The sequence below is a fragment of the Apaloderma vittatum genome, unplaced genomic scaffold (genome assembly GCF_000703405.1).
Source record: "Apaloderma vittatum isolate BGI_N311 unplaced genomic scaffold, ASM70340v1 scaffold3576, whole genome shotgun sequence".
In the NCBI taxonomy this organism is placed as follows: domain Eukaryota; kingdom Metazoa; phylum Chordata; class Aves; order Trogoniformes; family Trogonidae; genus Apaloderma; species Apaloderma vittatum.
This window is the reverse complement of record NW_009722201.1, coordinates 66,409-80,030: the sequence shown is the minus strand read 5'-3', so window position 1 is coordinate 80,030 and position 13,622 is coordinate 66,409. Positions and strand designations below refer to the sequence as shown.

Below are 13,622 nucleotides of genomic sequence, written 5' to 3'. Positions count from 1 at the left end.
GATTTTGTGAACCTCTGCCTAACTGTGGGAGGCACTTTTGAAGAGTCCTACAAGTGAACTGTTTTAAAAAGCTATTTTAAAATCATTTAGGGGGATGGGGAGCCAGGAAGATGGTGTTTTTCAAGCGTAGATGATAATAAAACTGTACTAATTCACTTCTGGGTTCATGGTTTTTTATTTTATTACTCTTTGCCACGACACTGGAAACATTGACTGGAGTAGTCAGTGCAATCAAGTGTAATGCAAGGGGTCAAAGTATTGATCTTCAATGTCTGCTCCAAGGGTTGAGGCAGATTTAAGCTGTTTCTATCACTCAAAGTTACCTTTATAATAATCCTCTCTTTCTCAACCATAAAACAGCACTTGTCTCAGAAACGATAAATTCTTGACTTTTGTTTTCTTACCAGCCAGCAATGGGGAGAGCACAAATGTATTGAGGAAGCCACTCAAGAGTGGAAGACAGGGTTGAACAGGGTTTGGTTTGACTCGAGGGAGACAGGGTTGCTGTTCGTGGCTTGCTCTTTTCAAACTTTAGCAAGTCGTAAGAATCCCATTTCTTAGTTTGATTTGTCCAAAATGGTTTTTGCCTAGACAAAGGTAAAGCTTTTATCCTGGATGAAAAACACCATTAAATTAACAATGGTAGTTTATTTCCAGTTAATTTCCTACTCTGCACATAAACAGAATATAGCTCACCAAAAATATTATCAGAAATTTGTGCTATGTTGTCTGACTCTAACCAAAATCATATTACATTGTTCATGAAAAATCATGACTGTACTTTCGAGCATATTTCATACTATGGTTAGAAAAATTTCATGTAGCATAGAATATTTTTTAAACTACTAGCTAGAAGAAGAGCGGGGAGAAGAACAGAATATTCGACTCCCAAGTATTGCATACAGATGCTAGCACCTCCCAACTTCCTATTCTCCCATTGTTTCTACAAAATAAATACTGAAAAACAGATGTCTGGAGCATAATGAACTTGAATGTCCCCCATAACAAATTGTTACTTGTAAGCTGGAAAAGGCTTTATGAATTTTACTTTATGATTCACTCTATTATTACCATAAAAATTGGGAGTTGCACAGAAGTGTGTACAAGAGAAGAACCATTAATACTCTTTACAGCTTGGTTTTGTTGGTTCAGATGCAAACTGTATGAATTCAGACTTTTTCTCTTATGTAAAATCTTCAGCTGCTGCCTTACCGGATTTAGAGATTATTAAAAAAATTGTAATAGCAGCTCAGGGAACAGTCGAGAACTGTCTGTCCTGTACTGTCTGACCCTGACCAGCTTTTCTTCACATGGCTTTAAATCTTCATGTAATATAATTCGGAACCAGTTCTGATACATTTTAATGCACCTAATCTCTCTGAGCACAGGTTTTTGTCCAGAAAGCGTGCGGAGCTCTGGGTAGGCAGCTACTGGGATTGCTGGCAACTGACAGTGACTGCAAAATTAAAATAGATCTTTGGATGTTACAGAAAGTCTTTCATCGCCGCAACGTTTTCCCTGCAAATTTAAAGCAGCTACAAATACAGATACAAATACAAATACTTTGAGCAGCTCATTCTTATGCTGACTGCAGCTTGCACTGCAGCATTTCTGTACACTTCGTGTTTTTCTGTTAGAAACAGCATATTAAAGAGATCCTCTTAAAATTTTTTTGAGGGTTAGAGGACCTCTGTATGGAAGGTGTAGTCTAACAGGCAGAAGGGTGATGTTTTGCCAGTGTAGTTCCTGCCCGATGCTGGCTCAGGGAGTGAGCCACAGAAGGTCTCTCTCCTGCCCCTCTACTGCTCTGGATGCTAGCTGAAAAACAGACATATAGATGATAATTTTTTATATATATGCCTTTCTCTTAGAAGAGCTCTAGAATTAATTTAAACCTATTGAATTCACTGATGTCTTGCAGCGGAAGAGAGTATCTGCAGTTCCGAGCAAATTCTCTTACCAGTGTTTGCTGGATTTCCTTGTACTTTTGATTTTCTCTCCTTTTTTTTCTTTGGAAGGTTTCCTAAACTCTAGCTGCATTAAAAAAGCAGAGGAGTAGGATTTAAAGCACAAGTCTCTAGAAATACTACAATAGGTGAAAAAAGAAAGGTTATTGTGTTTCATCTAAGACCTGTGGTGGATATTAAATTGTGAGGGACTTTATCAGAATAGCTGCAGATTGTGTTGTGCTTTGGTGGTTTTACCCCAAACATCTAGAAAATATGTGTATGACTGTATTAGAAATTCATATACATGCACCTTAAATGCAGTCATAGGAGTCCTTAGATGTTTTCCCAAACCAGTATCTCAAGAAGAAATCCCTGACTAAAAAACCTCTTTGTTTCTAATTAACCAAACCATCGCAGAAGCATTTTGAGTAAATTTTAGTGCAATGCTTTATTCGGGAGATATTCTGGGGGTTTTTTTCCACGCGTCTTTGTTGTGGCCAGGGGTTCTACCTGGGAGACTTACCATTTTTCTCAGTCTTCAAGTATTGATCAGTTAATTTGTTTGTCAAGATTATAAACAGTGCTAGCTTTTAAAAAAAAAAAAGAACCACACAACTAATTGTTTTTTGCTATAGCTTGCTTTCCTTTAGATCAGTTGTGATATTTTTTTTCTCCAAAGTTGTTACTAGCATTTTTAGTTGAGTGGGGTTTGAGCGAGGTTGTACTAAACTCATATTTCATGAGAAACTAGAAAAGTAACTGAGAGCAAGCGTAAAAAACCAATCCAGCACTCAATCCCCTGTTCATCTTGGTCCGTGTACATGATACATTAATGCTTATTATTTATTTAAATGCTTCAAATAGGTTTTGAACCACAAAGGAAGGCAGTCTGCCTTGTGAAGTCTGAAATATAAAAGACTGGCCCGCAGAGGGCTGTATTTGAAAGCCCAGAGAAACAGGAAAACAGAGGATTTAAATATATTCAGCCCATAAGTATGCTCTTTCTTTTTGGTAGCACGGAAGGAAATGTCTCAAGGAATTTGAATTAGCACGTAGTGATGGTTTAAAGAAATGGAGCTGGGAGCAGTATCTCGCCTCATCGCTTGGGCCCTCCCGTCCGCCCCAGAACAGCCCTTCACTGTTTCCACCTGATGCACCCCCTCGCTTTCAGCACTGAAACCAGCTCCGCAGATAACCTGTGACAGCTCCACACCAGCCTGCACACCACAGAGACGTTCCCCGTAAACACTGACGCCGTCGGTTCACTGTTTTTCTTAAAATCCTTTTGCTGCTCTTTGCCTTTATTCGGCCCTGTCCTTTGCAGCGGCTGACCTGCTGGTGCAACGTGACCTCCACCCATGCAGAGAGATCGCTGTTGTCCCCCGTTGCCTCGCGTTTCTCATCCCTTTCCTCTTTCTTTTCCCATACTGTAGGTGCTGCGAGATAGGGACGATAAATCATTTTTTGGTGCACGCATGGTGCCTGCCACAGTGGGATTCAGCTCTGTGACTGAGCTGCTTCGCAGTTACTGTGGGAGACACACAGGAATGATCACACTGGTTGGGATGTGATGGGGAGAAACAGGGGAATGGGAAGTGTTCATGGGCTTTTCTGCTGTTGACAAAGAGGCAAAAGTGGGAAGTTATGGAATATAAGGCTAAATTGGCCTAACTGCATGGGACAAAACTATATTATGTTTACAGGCAGTGAAGGGAAATTTAGAGCTGATACAGTGGGAAGAAGGATTCTGAGGCACTTAAGGAGGCAGTTTCCATGTTCAACAGTGGCCTTGAGAAGGGATTTGACTGATTTCCTCAGGCGCGCATTTTGAAGAAAGGTCAGTGTGATAATGGGAGGATGTTAAGGAGAAAGGAATTTTGATAAAAAGACATGCAATTTTTAGGGCTTGGATGACACAAACTGTTTTTAAAATAGGTGAGAAGCAGCACTATGCAGGCTCAGATAAGAGAGATGGGAAGCATGAGATCAGGCATAAAAGGTGATCCTGTAAGTGGATGATTTTCTCTGTGACAGGGTACATGGTAGTGCTGTCTATTTTAATAGTGAATAAGAGAAAAAAGTATTTGAATCGTTAATAACAGTTTTCAGTTCTTGGCTTGAAGGCAGGATCCCGGAGAATTTTTTTCATTTTTATTTTTTTTATAATGGATGGCTGGACTGGGGGAAAAGCTGGAGCATATTCAGGGAAAAGGAACAGAGAAGACGGGAAGCAAACGGCTTGAACTGTTAATTAGCTGGTAGTGGGCAGATCACTTGTGCTCAGCCTCTTGTCTTTCTTCTCTCTATATCACAGGCCAACAACAAACCAGAGATCGAAGCAGCCCTCTTTCTGGACTGGATGAGGCTGGAGCCACAGTCCATGGTGTGGCTGCCCGTCTTGCACAGGGTGGCTGCTGCTGAGACTGCCAAACACCAAGCGAAGTGTAACATCTGCAAGGAGTGCCCGATCATTGGATTCAGGTACCGGCTCGCTCCCTTTCTGCTGTGTGTACTACTGCTTGGTGGATGAAGAGCTCCGCTTGTTTCCAGGCAAAGCACACACTTGATTTTCTGTGTGTTGTTCAGGGCATAAAATAAATGTGGGATGTGAGGGAGGGTACTACCTAGACCAGGTGCAGCGATGCAAGGGTTGAAGACAACAAAAGTCATCTTTACAGTTTAGACATGGCTCTTCCTCTGTGTCCCAGTCTTTCCGCACCTTAACCAAGGTGTTGGTGGATTGGACAACTAATACTGTTTGCTTTACATTCATTGTGTCCTGTACATGCGGTTACATTTTCTGAACTGGGCTCTGATGAATTGCTTTCTGTCATGGTATGAAGCGAGGAAGTGCCTTGAAAAATTCTCAGACGTGTAAAGCTACATGTGTGTTTCTCAGAGAAAGAATGTTGCTGGTGGATCATTAACCTGGAGTGGGGGAAATGTTGCTGGGCTATTTAAACATCTGGGCCGACACCGTGGTTACTATGGCAATGAATAAGTCACTCTGTTGTAAAATAGCTGTGTGTTGGCATGCCTATTGAGAATCCACTTAACAGCTAAGTAAATACTCGCTTTCAATTATGCCTAGACTTGTTTTATCAGTTTGCTTTGCAATAGCTGCTTTGTATGGTTTCTGTCTTTTTTTATGCACAGTCTTCTTTTACCATTGGCATTTCTCCTTCTACGATATCATGTTGTTTACAAAGAGCTTTCTGTAGTTTTCTTTTTTCTAAAACCCGGACAGAAAACACTAGCAAGCAATACCACATAGAAAAGCCATAATTTTGCTCCAACCTGGGAGAGCATGCATGTTGCTTTGGTGCATGTAGTGGGGCAGTGCTCTCTGCTATGGAATTTCCCAGGCAGTGGGAAACAGGGGAAATTGCTTTGTTTTGAGTCTGACTTTTTCTTCACTGAGGCTATTCCTCTAATCATCTAAATTCTTCTCCTTCTGCTTTTACTGCCCTTGAATGTCTTAAATGGGAAATGATAAATATTACTGAGGAAGAGCCAGGGTTGTGAGTAGTTCAACAAATCCACAAAGTCTAATTTTCTTGTTCTCAGATACAGTTGATGAACTACTGAATTACTTGTGCAGTATTGTACAAACAGCCAAAAAGAAGTAGGTGGAACTGAAAAATGCAACACTTGAAAAATCAAAAGATGGCAAGTGAATGGACAGCCTGTAGCAACCATCAAGAGCTTGGGAAGTGGACACTGGAGCTCTGTATTTGTGTCTAATTTTACTTGACTGATCTCATCTGTCTCTTAAATTTATATAACAAATCTATTATGATAGTAGAATATGTCAGATTTTTTCTTTGGCTTCATAAGTCATTGAAACCCTGTGTACATACTTGACAAAAAGTTACTGTATTGGAAGGTTTTTAGAAAGCTAATACTGTGTGACTCGGTATGTGTAAAACAATGTTCTTTTGAGGTCATTGTGACTGAACTGCTTCATGTGTTTGGAACAAGACAGCCCTTATGCCTCCAGCTCTTTCAAGCACTCCGGCATAGCACATACAACAGTTAACTGCCTCAAAGAGCTGATGAGATTAAATAATGGCCTGGAAGTGCATTTGGAGTTCTGTATAGACAAAATGCCGTACAGGAGAATGGTTTTGGTAGGGATACTAGGAAGGACGCAAACAAATTCCTGCTTTGTGTGCAGCACTTAGGAGTTTGCTTGAATGAGTTGTTAAGGAGGGGACTACTTATTTGAGTTTTACTTCCTCAAAACAATCTGTGTTAGTAATCATGATGAAGAGCAAAATAACTGAAACTAGCATTAAAGAAGCGAAAAGCACGGTAGTGTCTTTAATATGTTAAGAGAAAGTGATTGTGCAAAAATTTTCACTGTTGCCCAATATTTTAGGTGTGGTTGTGGGGGTATTTTTTGTAAGATTTAGATCTTTGCTACACACCTGAGGCAGCAATACCTGTCTCTTGGTGTCAGAGGAACATTGCCTGGCATTGCACACTGTGTCATCTCAGGGAAGAGAACTTAGTAATGCAGAAAACTTGACAAGCTATTATGAAGCATTCAGATACAAAGCTCTGAAGCAGTGATTTTTTCCCCTCCTTCTTTTAGGTACAGAAGTTTAAAGCACTTTAACTATGACATCTGCCAAAGTTGCTTCTTCTCTGGCCGTGTTGCAAAAGGTCATAAAATGCACTATCCCATGGTGGAATACTGCACACCAGTAAGTAGCTGTTTTACTGACCCTTACTGTCCCTTCTTATGTAGAAAGGAAAACTTCATTTCCTGTGTGCAAGGTAATGCTGCATTTGGGTAGCTTTTCTTTCCCCCCCTTAATTAAATGACTGTTTATATACTACACATACCAGCAATTTCTGGTGGTTAGTGCAGGATACTCCAATGATTTGAGGGAAATTGAAGTTCATTGTACAGTGCTGTGTGTTATTGCATGCTAATGACTTGTTCCGTGGTTGGTGCTATAGTTCAGTTTATGGATCCTGCAGGAAGCCTGTGATTTATGCGAATACTCATTCATATCTTAGGTCGCACAGTTTTCTCCTTAGTGGTGTCAGATTTTTCTTTCTTTCTTCAGCAAGTTGCCTCTTCACTTGTTTTCCCTGCCACCCTATGACTACCTTTTTTATTTCTTTCCTATTTAGTGGTATCTTTGTACTGTATGATCATTTGATGATGTAAAATACCAGGGAGGGTCTTAAGAGGAATGGGTTAGGACTGGAAGAGCTGAGGTGTTCAATGCAGCATATGCAAATATCTGAGGGATGACTATCAAAGGGAAGGAGACAAACTCTTCTCAGTGGTGCCCAGCAACAGAACAAGGAATAATGGGTTTAAGTTAGAACATAGGAAGTTCCACCTCAACATGAGGAAAAAATTCTTTACTGTGAGGGTAACGGAGCACTGGCACAGGCTGCCCAGAGAGGTTGTGGAGTCTCCTTCTCTGGAGGCTTTCAAAACCCGCCTGGATGCGTTCCTGTGTGTCCTGCCCTAGGGGATCCTGCTATGGTAAGAGGGTTGGACTATGTGATCTCTTGAGGTCGCTTCCAACCCTGAACATTCTATGATTCCTTGAATGCAGATGTGCTGCTCCATTGGTCGTGTGGCGAGGGTTTTCGCCTTTGTTCCACAGCTCTGAAAAGGGTCACTTTTTTGGAAACATTTCTTTCATACCCAACAGCTGGCAAAGGAAATTCTGTATTACTCTCTCAGGGTGCTTCCTCAGGGTGACCAGTGAAGAGGGGCATAAATCAGAGGATCTCTCAAGCAGTCCTTTCACCGTGCAGCACGACTGAGCCTTTGCTATTGTTCGTGGTGGTCTTGAAGCAGCGTGCTCTCTGGTTGTCATTTCCTGATGTAATGGGGTGGTCCTTAGCCTTTTGCTTTCATCTGCTGGTCAGATATAAGTGGTGAAAATAAAGCATCAAAGTTAATCAGAGGCTAGCCTCATAAAACCATATGAACAGTCTTTACATCTTCATCCAAACAAAAAGGCATGGCTGAAATGTAGGAAAGACTCTCAACTTTTCTTGGAAACTCACGAGAGAGAGAGAGAGAGAGAATCACGAGAGAGAGAGAGAGAGAGAGAGAGAGAGAGAGAGAGAGAGAGAGAGAAATTTATTCCCCTAACATATTATAGTAAAGGAAACCCATTGGATTTTGTTAGTTTTAATTTACGGATATTTAATTATCTTATCTGTTAACATTCACTGTAGCTTTTAAATGGCAGTATTTAATGTGAATCTCTGCAAGGGCAACTGATGTGTGTTTGCTAGCTTTTTGTCGGTACTCCTTGGCCACTGCTTTTCAGTGTCGTCCCCCAGGGACTGAGGTTGCTGCAAAGGGCGATTTGCTTGAACTGCTGCACAAGTCAGAGGGAAATGCTGGTGCTGCCTGGGCAGGCCTGAACAGGCTTCTCCGTCACAGGCATTCCTAGAGCAGAATCTCGTGATCTGAGTGGAGGCAGAGCGAGCGAGCGGCCGACCGCGTCAGAACATTCCTTCCAGCTGCAGCTGAAAACCCCCTTGCTGAGTTGACTACGGCTTTGTTTTGCACTTTACCACTCTTACTCTTGCTAATAAGCGACTTGGGAGATTTGTGTGTGGTGCAGAGTGCCCAGCGATGTCTTGCTACTGTTCTCTTAACCTGTTCTTAAGACGTGTTTTGAAGAGAGAAAGAAACGAAAAAGGATTGCGAGGCACCCCCACAGCCTGCAGCACCTCCTTGCAACACGAGGTCCAGCAGGTTTCTGATGTCCCTAAAAATACGAATTACTAATAGGCAAACACAGTAGTGAACAGAAACCTGAAATCGCATCCAAATTGGTGGATTAGAATGAAGAACCATTCACAGCCAGTACATTTTTTTGTGAATCCTGAACTCCAGCAGCCCGTGCTAATGTGCCGTGCCTGGCTGCACCAGCAGCCAGTTGAATTAGAGAAGGATTAACTGCAGGGGGAAAAAAAAAGTGAATGTGATGCACAGCAAGCCCTGATTTTTTTTGTGTTGCTGCTATTGAAAAAATAAACCCAAGTGCTATATGGCTGAACAAGACGTCCACTGAAGCTATCATGTCTAGTATGTAATTGTTTTGTAAATGAATGAAAAGGGATTTGCAGGTGACAGAGCATTTTTTCCTATTCCTCCAGACAAATCTCTTGCCTTAAAATGCATTTTGGTAGACAGAAGACATGTGATGCCTTCTCTGATACGTCTTTGCAATAGCTAGATGTGCACAATGAAGAGTTTTGATACTTTGTTCCCCCCCGTGCTTACTTCCAGGGAATTTTGCAGCACTGCAGTCTTTAATTATGTGTGGGGGAGATTTGAGAACTCGTGCTGTATCTGAGGGATGTGATAAGCTTTCTTCTCCTGCAAAAGGTTGAGGCAGAATAAGGGCACGGCAGTTCCCCAATTTTCATTTAGACAGAAAAACTTGTAACAATTATTCCTGAGAGCAACACAGCTCAATTTGTTGTTCAAAGAGAGCTGACTTGTTCAGAGAGATGTGCAATCCTGAAGGGCAGAGGAGTCCAGGAAGGCTGGACATTCGTCAAGAAGGAAATCTTAAAAGTGCAGGAACAGGCTCTCCACATGTGCCGAAAGATGAGCAGGTGGGGAAGAAGACCGCCCTGGCTGAAGAGAGAGCTTTGGCTGGAACTGTTCCCTTTGGAAGAAGGGGATGGCAACTCAGGAGGGCTACAAGGATGTCGTGAAGTTATGCAGGGGGAAAATTAGAAGCACCAAAGCCCAACTAGAACTTAATCTGGCTACTGCTCTAAAAGACAGTAAAAAAGATTCCTATAAACATGTCAGCAACAAAAGGAGGACTAAGGAGAATCTCCATCCTTTATTGGACATAGGGGGAAACAGGGACAAAGGATGAGGAAAACACTGAGGTGCTTAATGCCTTCTTTGCCTTTGACAACCGGGTGATCAGACCCAATCAGCATGGGTTTGTGAAAGGCAGGTCCTGCTTGACTAAGCTGATCTCCCACTATGAAAAGATGACCCGCTTGGTGGATGAGAGAAAGGCTTTGGATGTTGTCTACCTGGACTGTATTAAAGCCTTTGATGCTGTTTCGCAAAGCATTGTCCTGGAGAAACTGGCTACTCATGGCTTTGACCAGTGTGCTCTTTGCTGAATCAAACACTGGCTGGATGGCCAGGCCCCAAGGGTGGTGGTGGATGGAGTTAAATCCGTTTGGTGTCCGGTTAAAAATGGTGTTCCCAGGGCTCAGTATTGGGTCCAGTCCTGTTTAATATCTTTATCAGTGATATGGACAAGGGGATCAAGTGAACCCTTCGTGAGTTTGCAGACAACACCAAGCTGGGGTGCAGTGTTGATCTGCATGAAGGTAGGAAGGCCCTACAGAAGGATCTGGACAGACTGGATCGATAAGTCGAGGTCAATTGTATGAGGTTCAGCAAGGCCAAGTGCCACATCTTGCACTTGATTCACAACAACCCCAGACAGTGCCCAGGAGTGGCTGGAGAGCTGCCTGGCAGAGAGGGTCCTGTGCGTGTTGACAGCCGACTGGACAGGAGCCAGCAGTGTGCGGGCCGGGGTGGCCCAGAAGGCCAACGCCGTCCTGGCCTGTATCAGGAACAGTGTGGCCAGTAGGAGCAGGGAAGTGATTGTGTGCCTCTACTCGGCACTGGTGAGGCTGCATCTCAAATCCTTTGTTTACTTTTGGGCTTCTCACAACAGGAAGAACATTGAGGTGCTGAAGCATGTCCAAAGAAGGGCAATGATGCTGGCGAAGTGTCTGGAGAACAAGTCTTATGAGGAGTGGCTGAGGGAACTGGGGCTGTTTAGCCTGAGGGGAGACCTTATTACTCTCTACAACTACCAGAAAGGAGGTTTTAGCGAGGTGGAGATTGGTCTCTTCTCCCAAGTAGCAAGCAATGGAACAAGAGGAAGTGGCCTCAAGGGGTTCCAGGAGCGGTATTTCTTCACTGGAAAGGTTGTGGAGCATTGGAACAGGCTGCCCCAGGGAAGTGGTTGAGTTGCCATCCCTGGAGGTATTTAAAATAAGTGAAGTGGTGCCTAGGGATGTGATTTAGTGGTGAACTTGGCATTGCTAGGTTAATGGTTGAACTTGGTGATCTTAAAAGTCTTTTCCAACCTAAATAGTTCTATGACTTTTAAAGAGGTTTAAGATAAAACATAGACGACAACTTCTAGGCAAAGATTTAAATGTAGAATACTTTTTGTGTTTGAGTTTAACAAATAGTGACACATCAGCATAAGAAACACCTTCTTAGAAGGAACCATGTCAAATCAAGATACCTTGTCCACAGCTGGTGTTTACAGCCAAGGCTGAGGTCTAGGATGGGGGTTTGACAACGCATTTTCTCAAACCAAACCAGAAGTCAGTTGGTGGTAAAGTTCCTCTCATGGGAGTAACAACTATTTCCTTTTAAATAGTTTTGGTTTTGGAATAGTTTTGGAACATGCTCAACCCAGCTGCCTATGTCTTGCTTTGATTTAAGAGATCTGGGATGCTGAAACCCCACTGTTTCTTCCTTGTGAACCAGTTCTGCTGAGAATTTTGGTTTGGATGCTTTTACTCTAAAAATCTCGTGGAATGAAACATTTGTGGATTAAATGAGAAAGTTTATCTGAAAATAGCCTCAGTTTGTCATCTTGCCTACATAATCACATTTTCTTAGCCTTTCTTGTGCTTCTTGAACATTTTTTAAGTGGCAGTTGGATTGTATGAAAAGTGTCTGGTGTTTGTACTTCTCACTAGAAGACTAGAAGATCTTTTCTTCTTGGGATTCTTGTGCTGCCAGCTAGATTGGGATGTTTCTGTGCAAACATACCATTTTACTGTTTGGTTGTCATGCAAAAGGTTCAGGGGAGCAAGGCAGGGTAACAGTCTCAGGAAGGTCAAAGCAAAGAATCTTTTATTTTTAATCGTACCTGAAAACACTTAATTCAGATTACAGTCAAATGCGATGGAAAGTGCTTGCAACATTGACAGTAGACAAGTCAGGAGTGAATGGTTATACATGACACAGATGAACAAACTGGACAGAAAGCTGTGCTTAATCCATTTATACCGAGAGTAGATACTAAAAGTTTTTCTCTCTTCCTAGCTGATGTGCTCTGTGTGCGCTTCTGATGCTGACCTGGTTAGGAGCTCTCCTAGCAGGCATTGCAGATGGCTTTGGGCAGAGGGAATTCCCTCCTGCTGCAGCACACGAGGCCACCTCAGCAAATCCCATTTTGGAGCCCTCTGGGTGTTCTGGACATACCTAATCCCTGCCTTCCCTAAAATATCTTTATTTCTCATGTATTGAGGAAGTGATACTTAATATTATCGAGCATTGTCTCGGTTCCTCGAAAATACAGACTCTGTTGTACTGGCTTGTAGGTTCTGCTGTGTCACTTCTCTGCCCATCATTTCTCACACCGAGTTTTCTTACCGACTGACCAGAAAGAGAGACCCATTCCTTCCAGCTTGTAGATGTCCATGAAGCTTGTAGGTGTTGTCAGTACAGGGATAACATTTGTCCTTCCTGTTAATGCATTTCGGTCTTTCCGGACATTATTTTTCAGGACATCCTTAATTTTTTTACTCAGGCAGTCGTTAAAAATATATACATCTGTGTTTCAACAGCTCTGCAAAGGTTGGCTTGACTGATGGGTCCCAGCACCTCCTTCCTCTCTAAATAGAAGGCATAGAGCTCATTAAAAAATGTCAGAGAGATTAACTTTTCCCTCATTTCTTTCTTTCAAATTAGATACACTGAAGAAGCAATATCGTTATGTGGGTCAGGAAGAACTTAATTTACTGTGGAGGAGCAGTATTTCAGAGTCGAGTGTGCAAGATGCAGACAAGGGAGTGCAGCCTGACTAAAGTAACTGAAGTCTTCCATTAAAATTCTTCAGAAAATCGCCCGACTCTTAATCAGGCTCGCAAGAAGTCTTGCATCTTCCCAACAGACATCCTTTGAACTCTTCCCAGCTCGTTCTGGTTTTTAGGAAACTAATTCCACTTTGCACTCCTCTGCTGGTCTCTACAGTGGGAAGGAAAGCTGACTGCAGGCAAGGGAGTAGAAAACTTTGTGCAAATTGTCCTTTCCTCAGGGTATTGATCTTAAGTGCCTGCTAGCTTCAGATTAAGCAGACAGGGGAAGAAATAACTGATCTAAGAGCTTTCAACAGCTCTCACCTGCTTTTTATTTCTCTTTGATCAAAATATTGATGGCAGAGGAGGCTGAGAAGGGAAACTGGAAAGAAAATGTACCGCGAGGGTGGGTCTGACTTTCACAGACTGACAAGTCCATAAGATCTAGATGGTGAGTGTGTGGTAAGAGTCAGGATCCAGCCAGTGAAGGAGCTGGCTGGACACACGGACTGCCGGGTATCCTCAGTTACAGCCATTTTAGTGTTGAAGAAAAAGCACGCAGAGAGTACCCCGAGCCGGGTGTGGAAATGACAAATTCTGATCTAATTATTGCTTCTCCTCTTGAGATATCCGAGATGTGGCATGGACCTGTAAGGAGCTTTTGAAGCTTCCCTTTTTCCTCCTTTCTCCCCACTAGCAGTGTTGCTTTAAGGTGATGTAAGTACATTGTAAGGTGATGGTGATAAATGACTAAAATTTGCAGTTCCGGAGGTCAAGCCATTGGCAACTCTGCTTGGTGTGGCCACAGCTCTT

The 13,622-nt window shown here is 42.6% G+C and overlaps 1 protein-coding gene across 1 annotated transcript in view; it reads left to right on the top strand.

Annotated features, from left to right (window-relative positions):
• Positions 1 to 13,622, top strand: part of DMD (dystrophin) — a gene marked incomplete at its 5' end in the record, with an annotated part of 66,687 nt that overhangs the window by 15,586 nt on the left and 37,479 nt on the right. The window contains 2 exons of the mRNA XM_009871673.1: positions 4,264 to 4,430; positions 6,547 to 6,658. Coding sequence (XP_009869975.1) covers positions 4,264 to 4,430; positions 6,547 to 6,658 — 279 coding nt within the window. The remainder of the gene's footprint in view (positions 1 to 4,263; positions 4,431 to 6,546; positions 6,659 to 13,622) is intronic.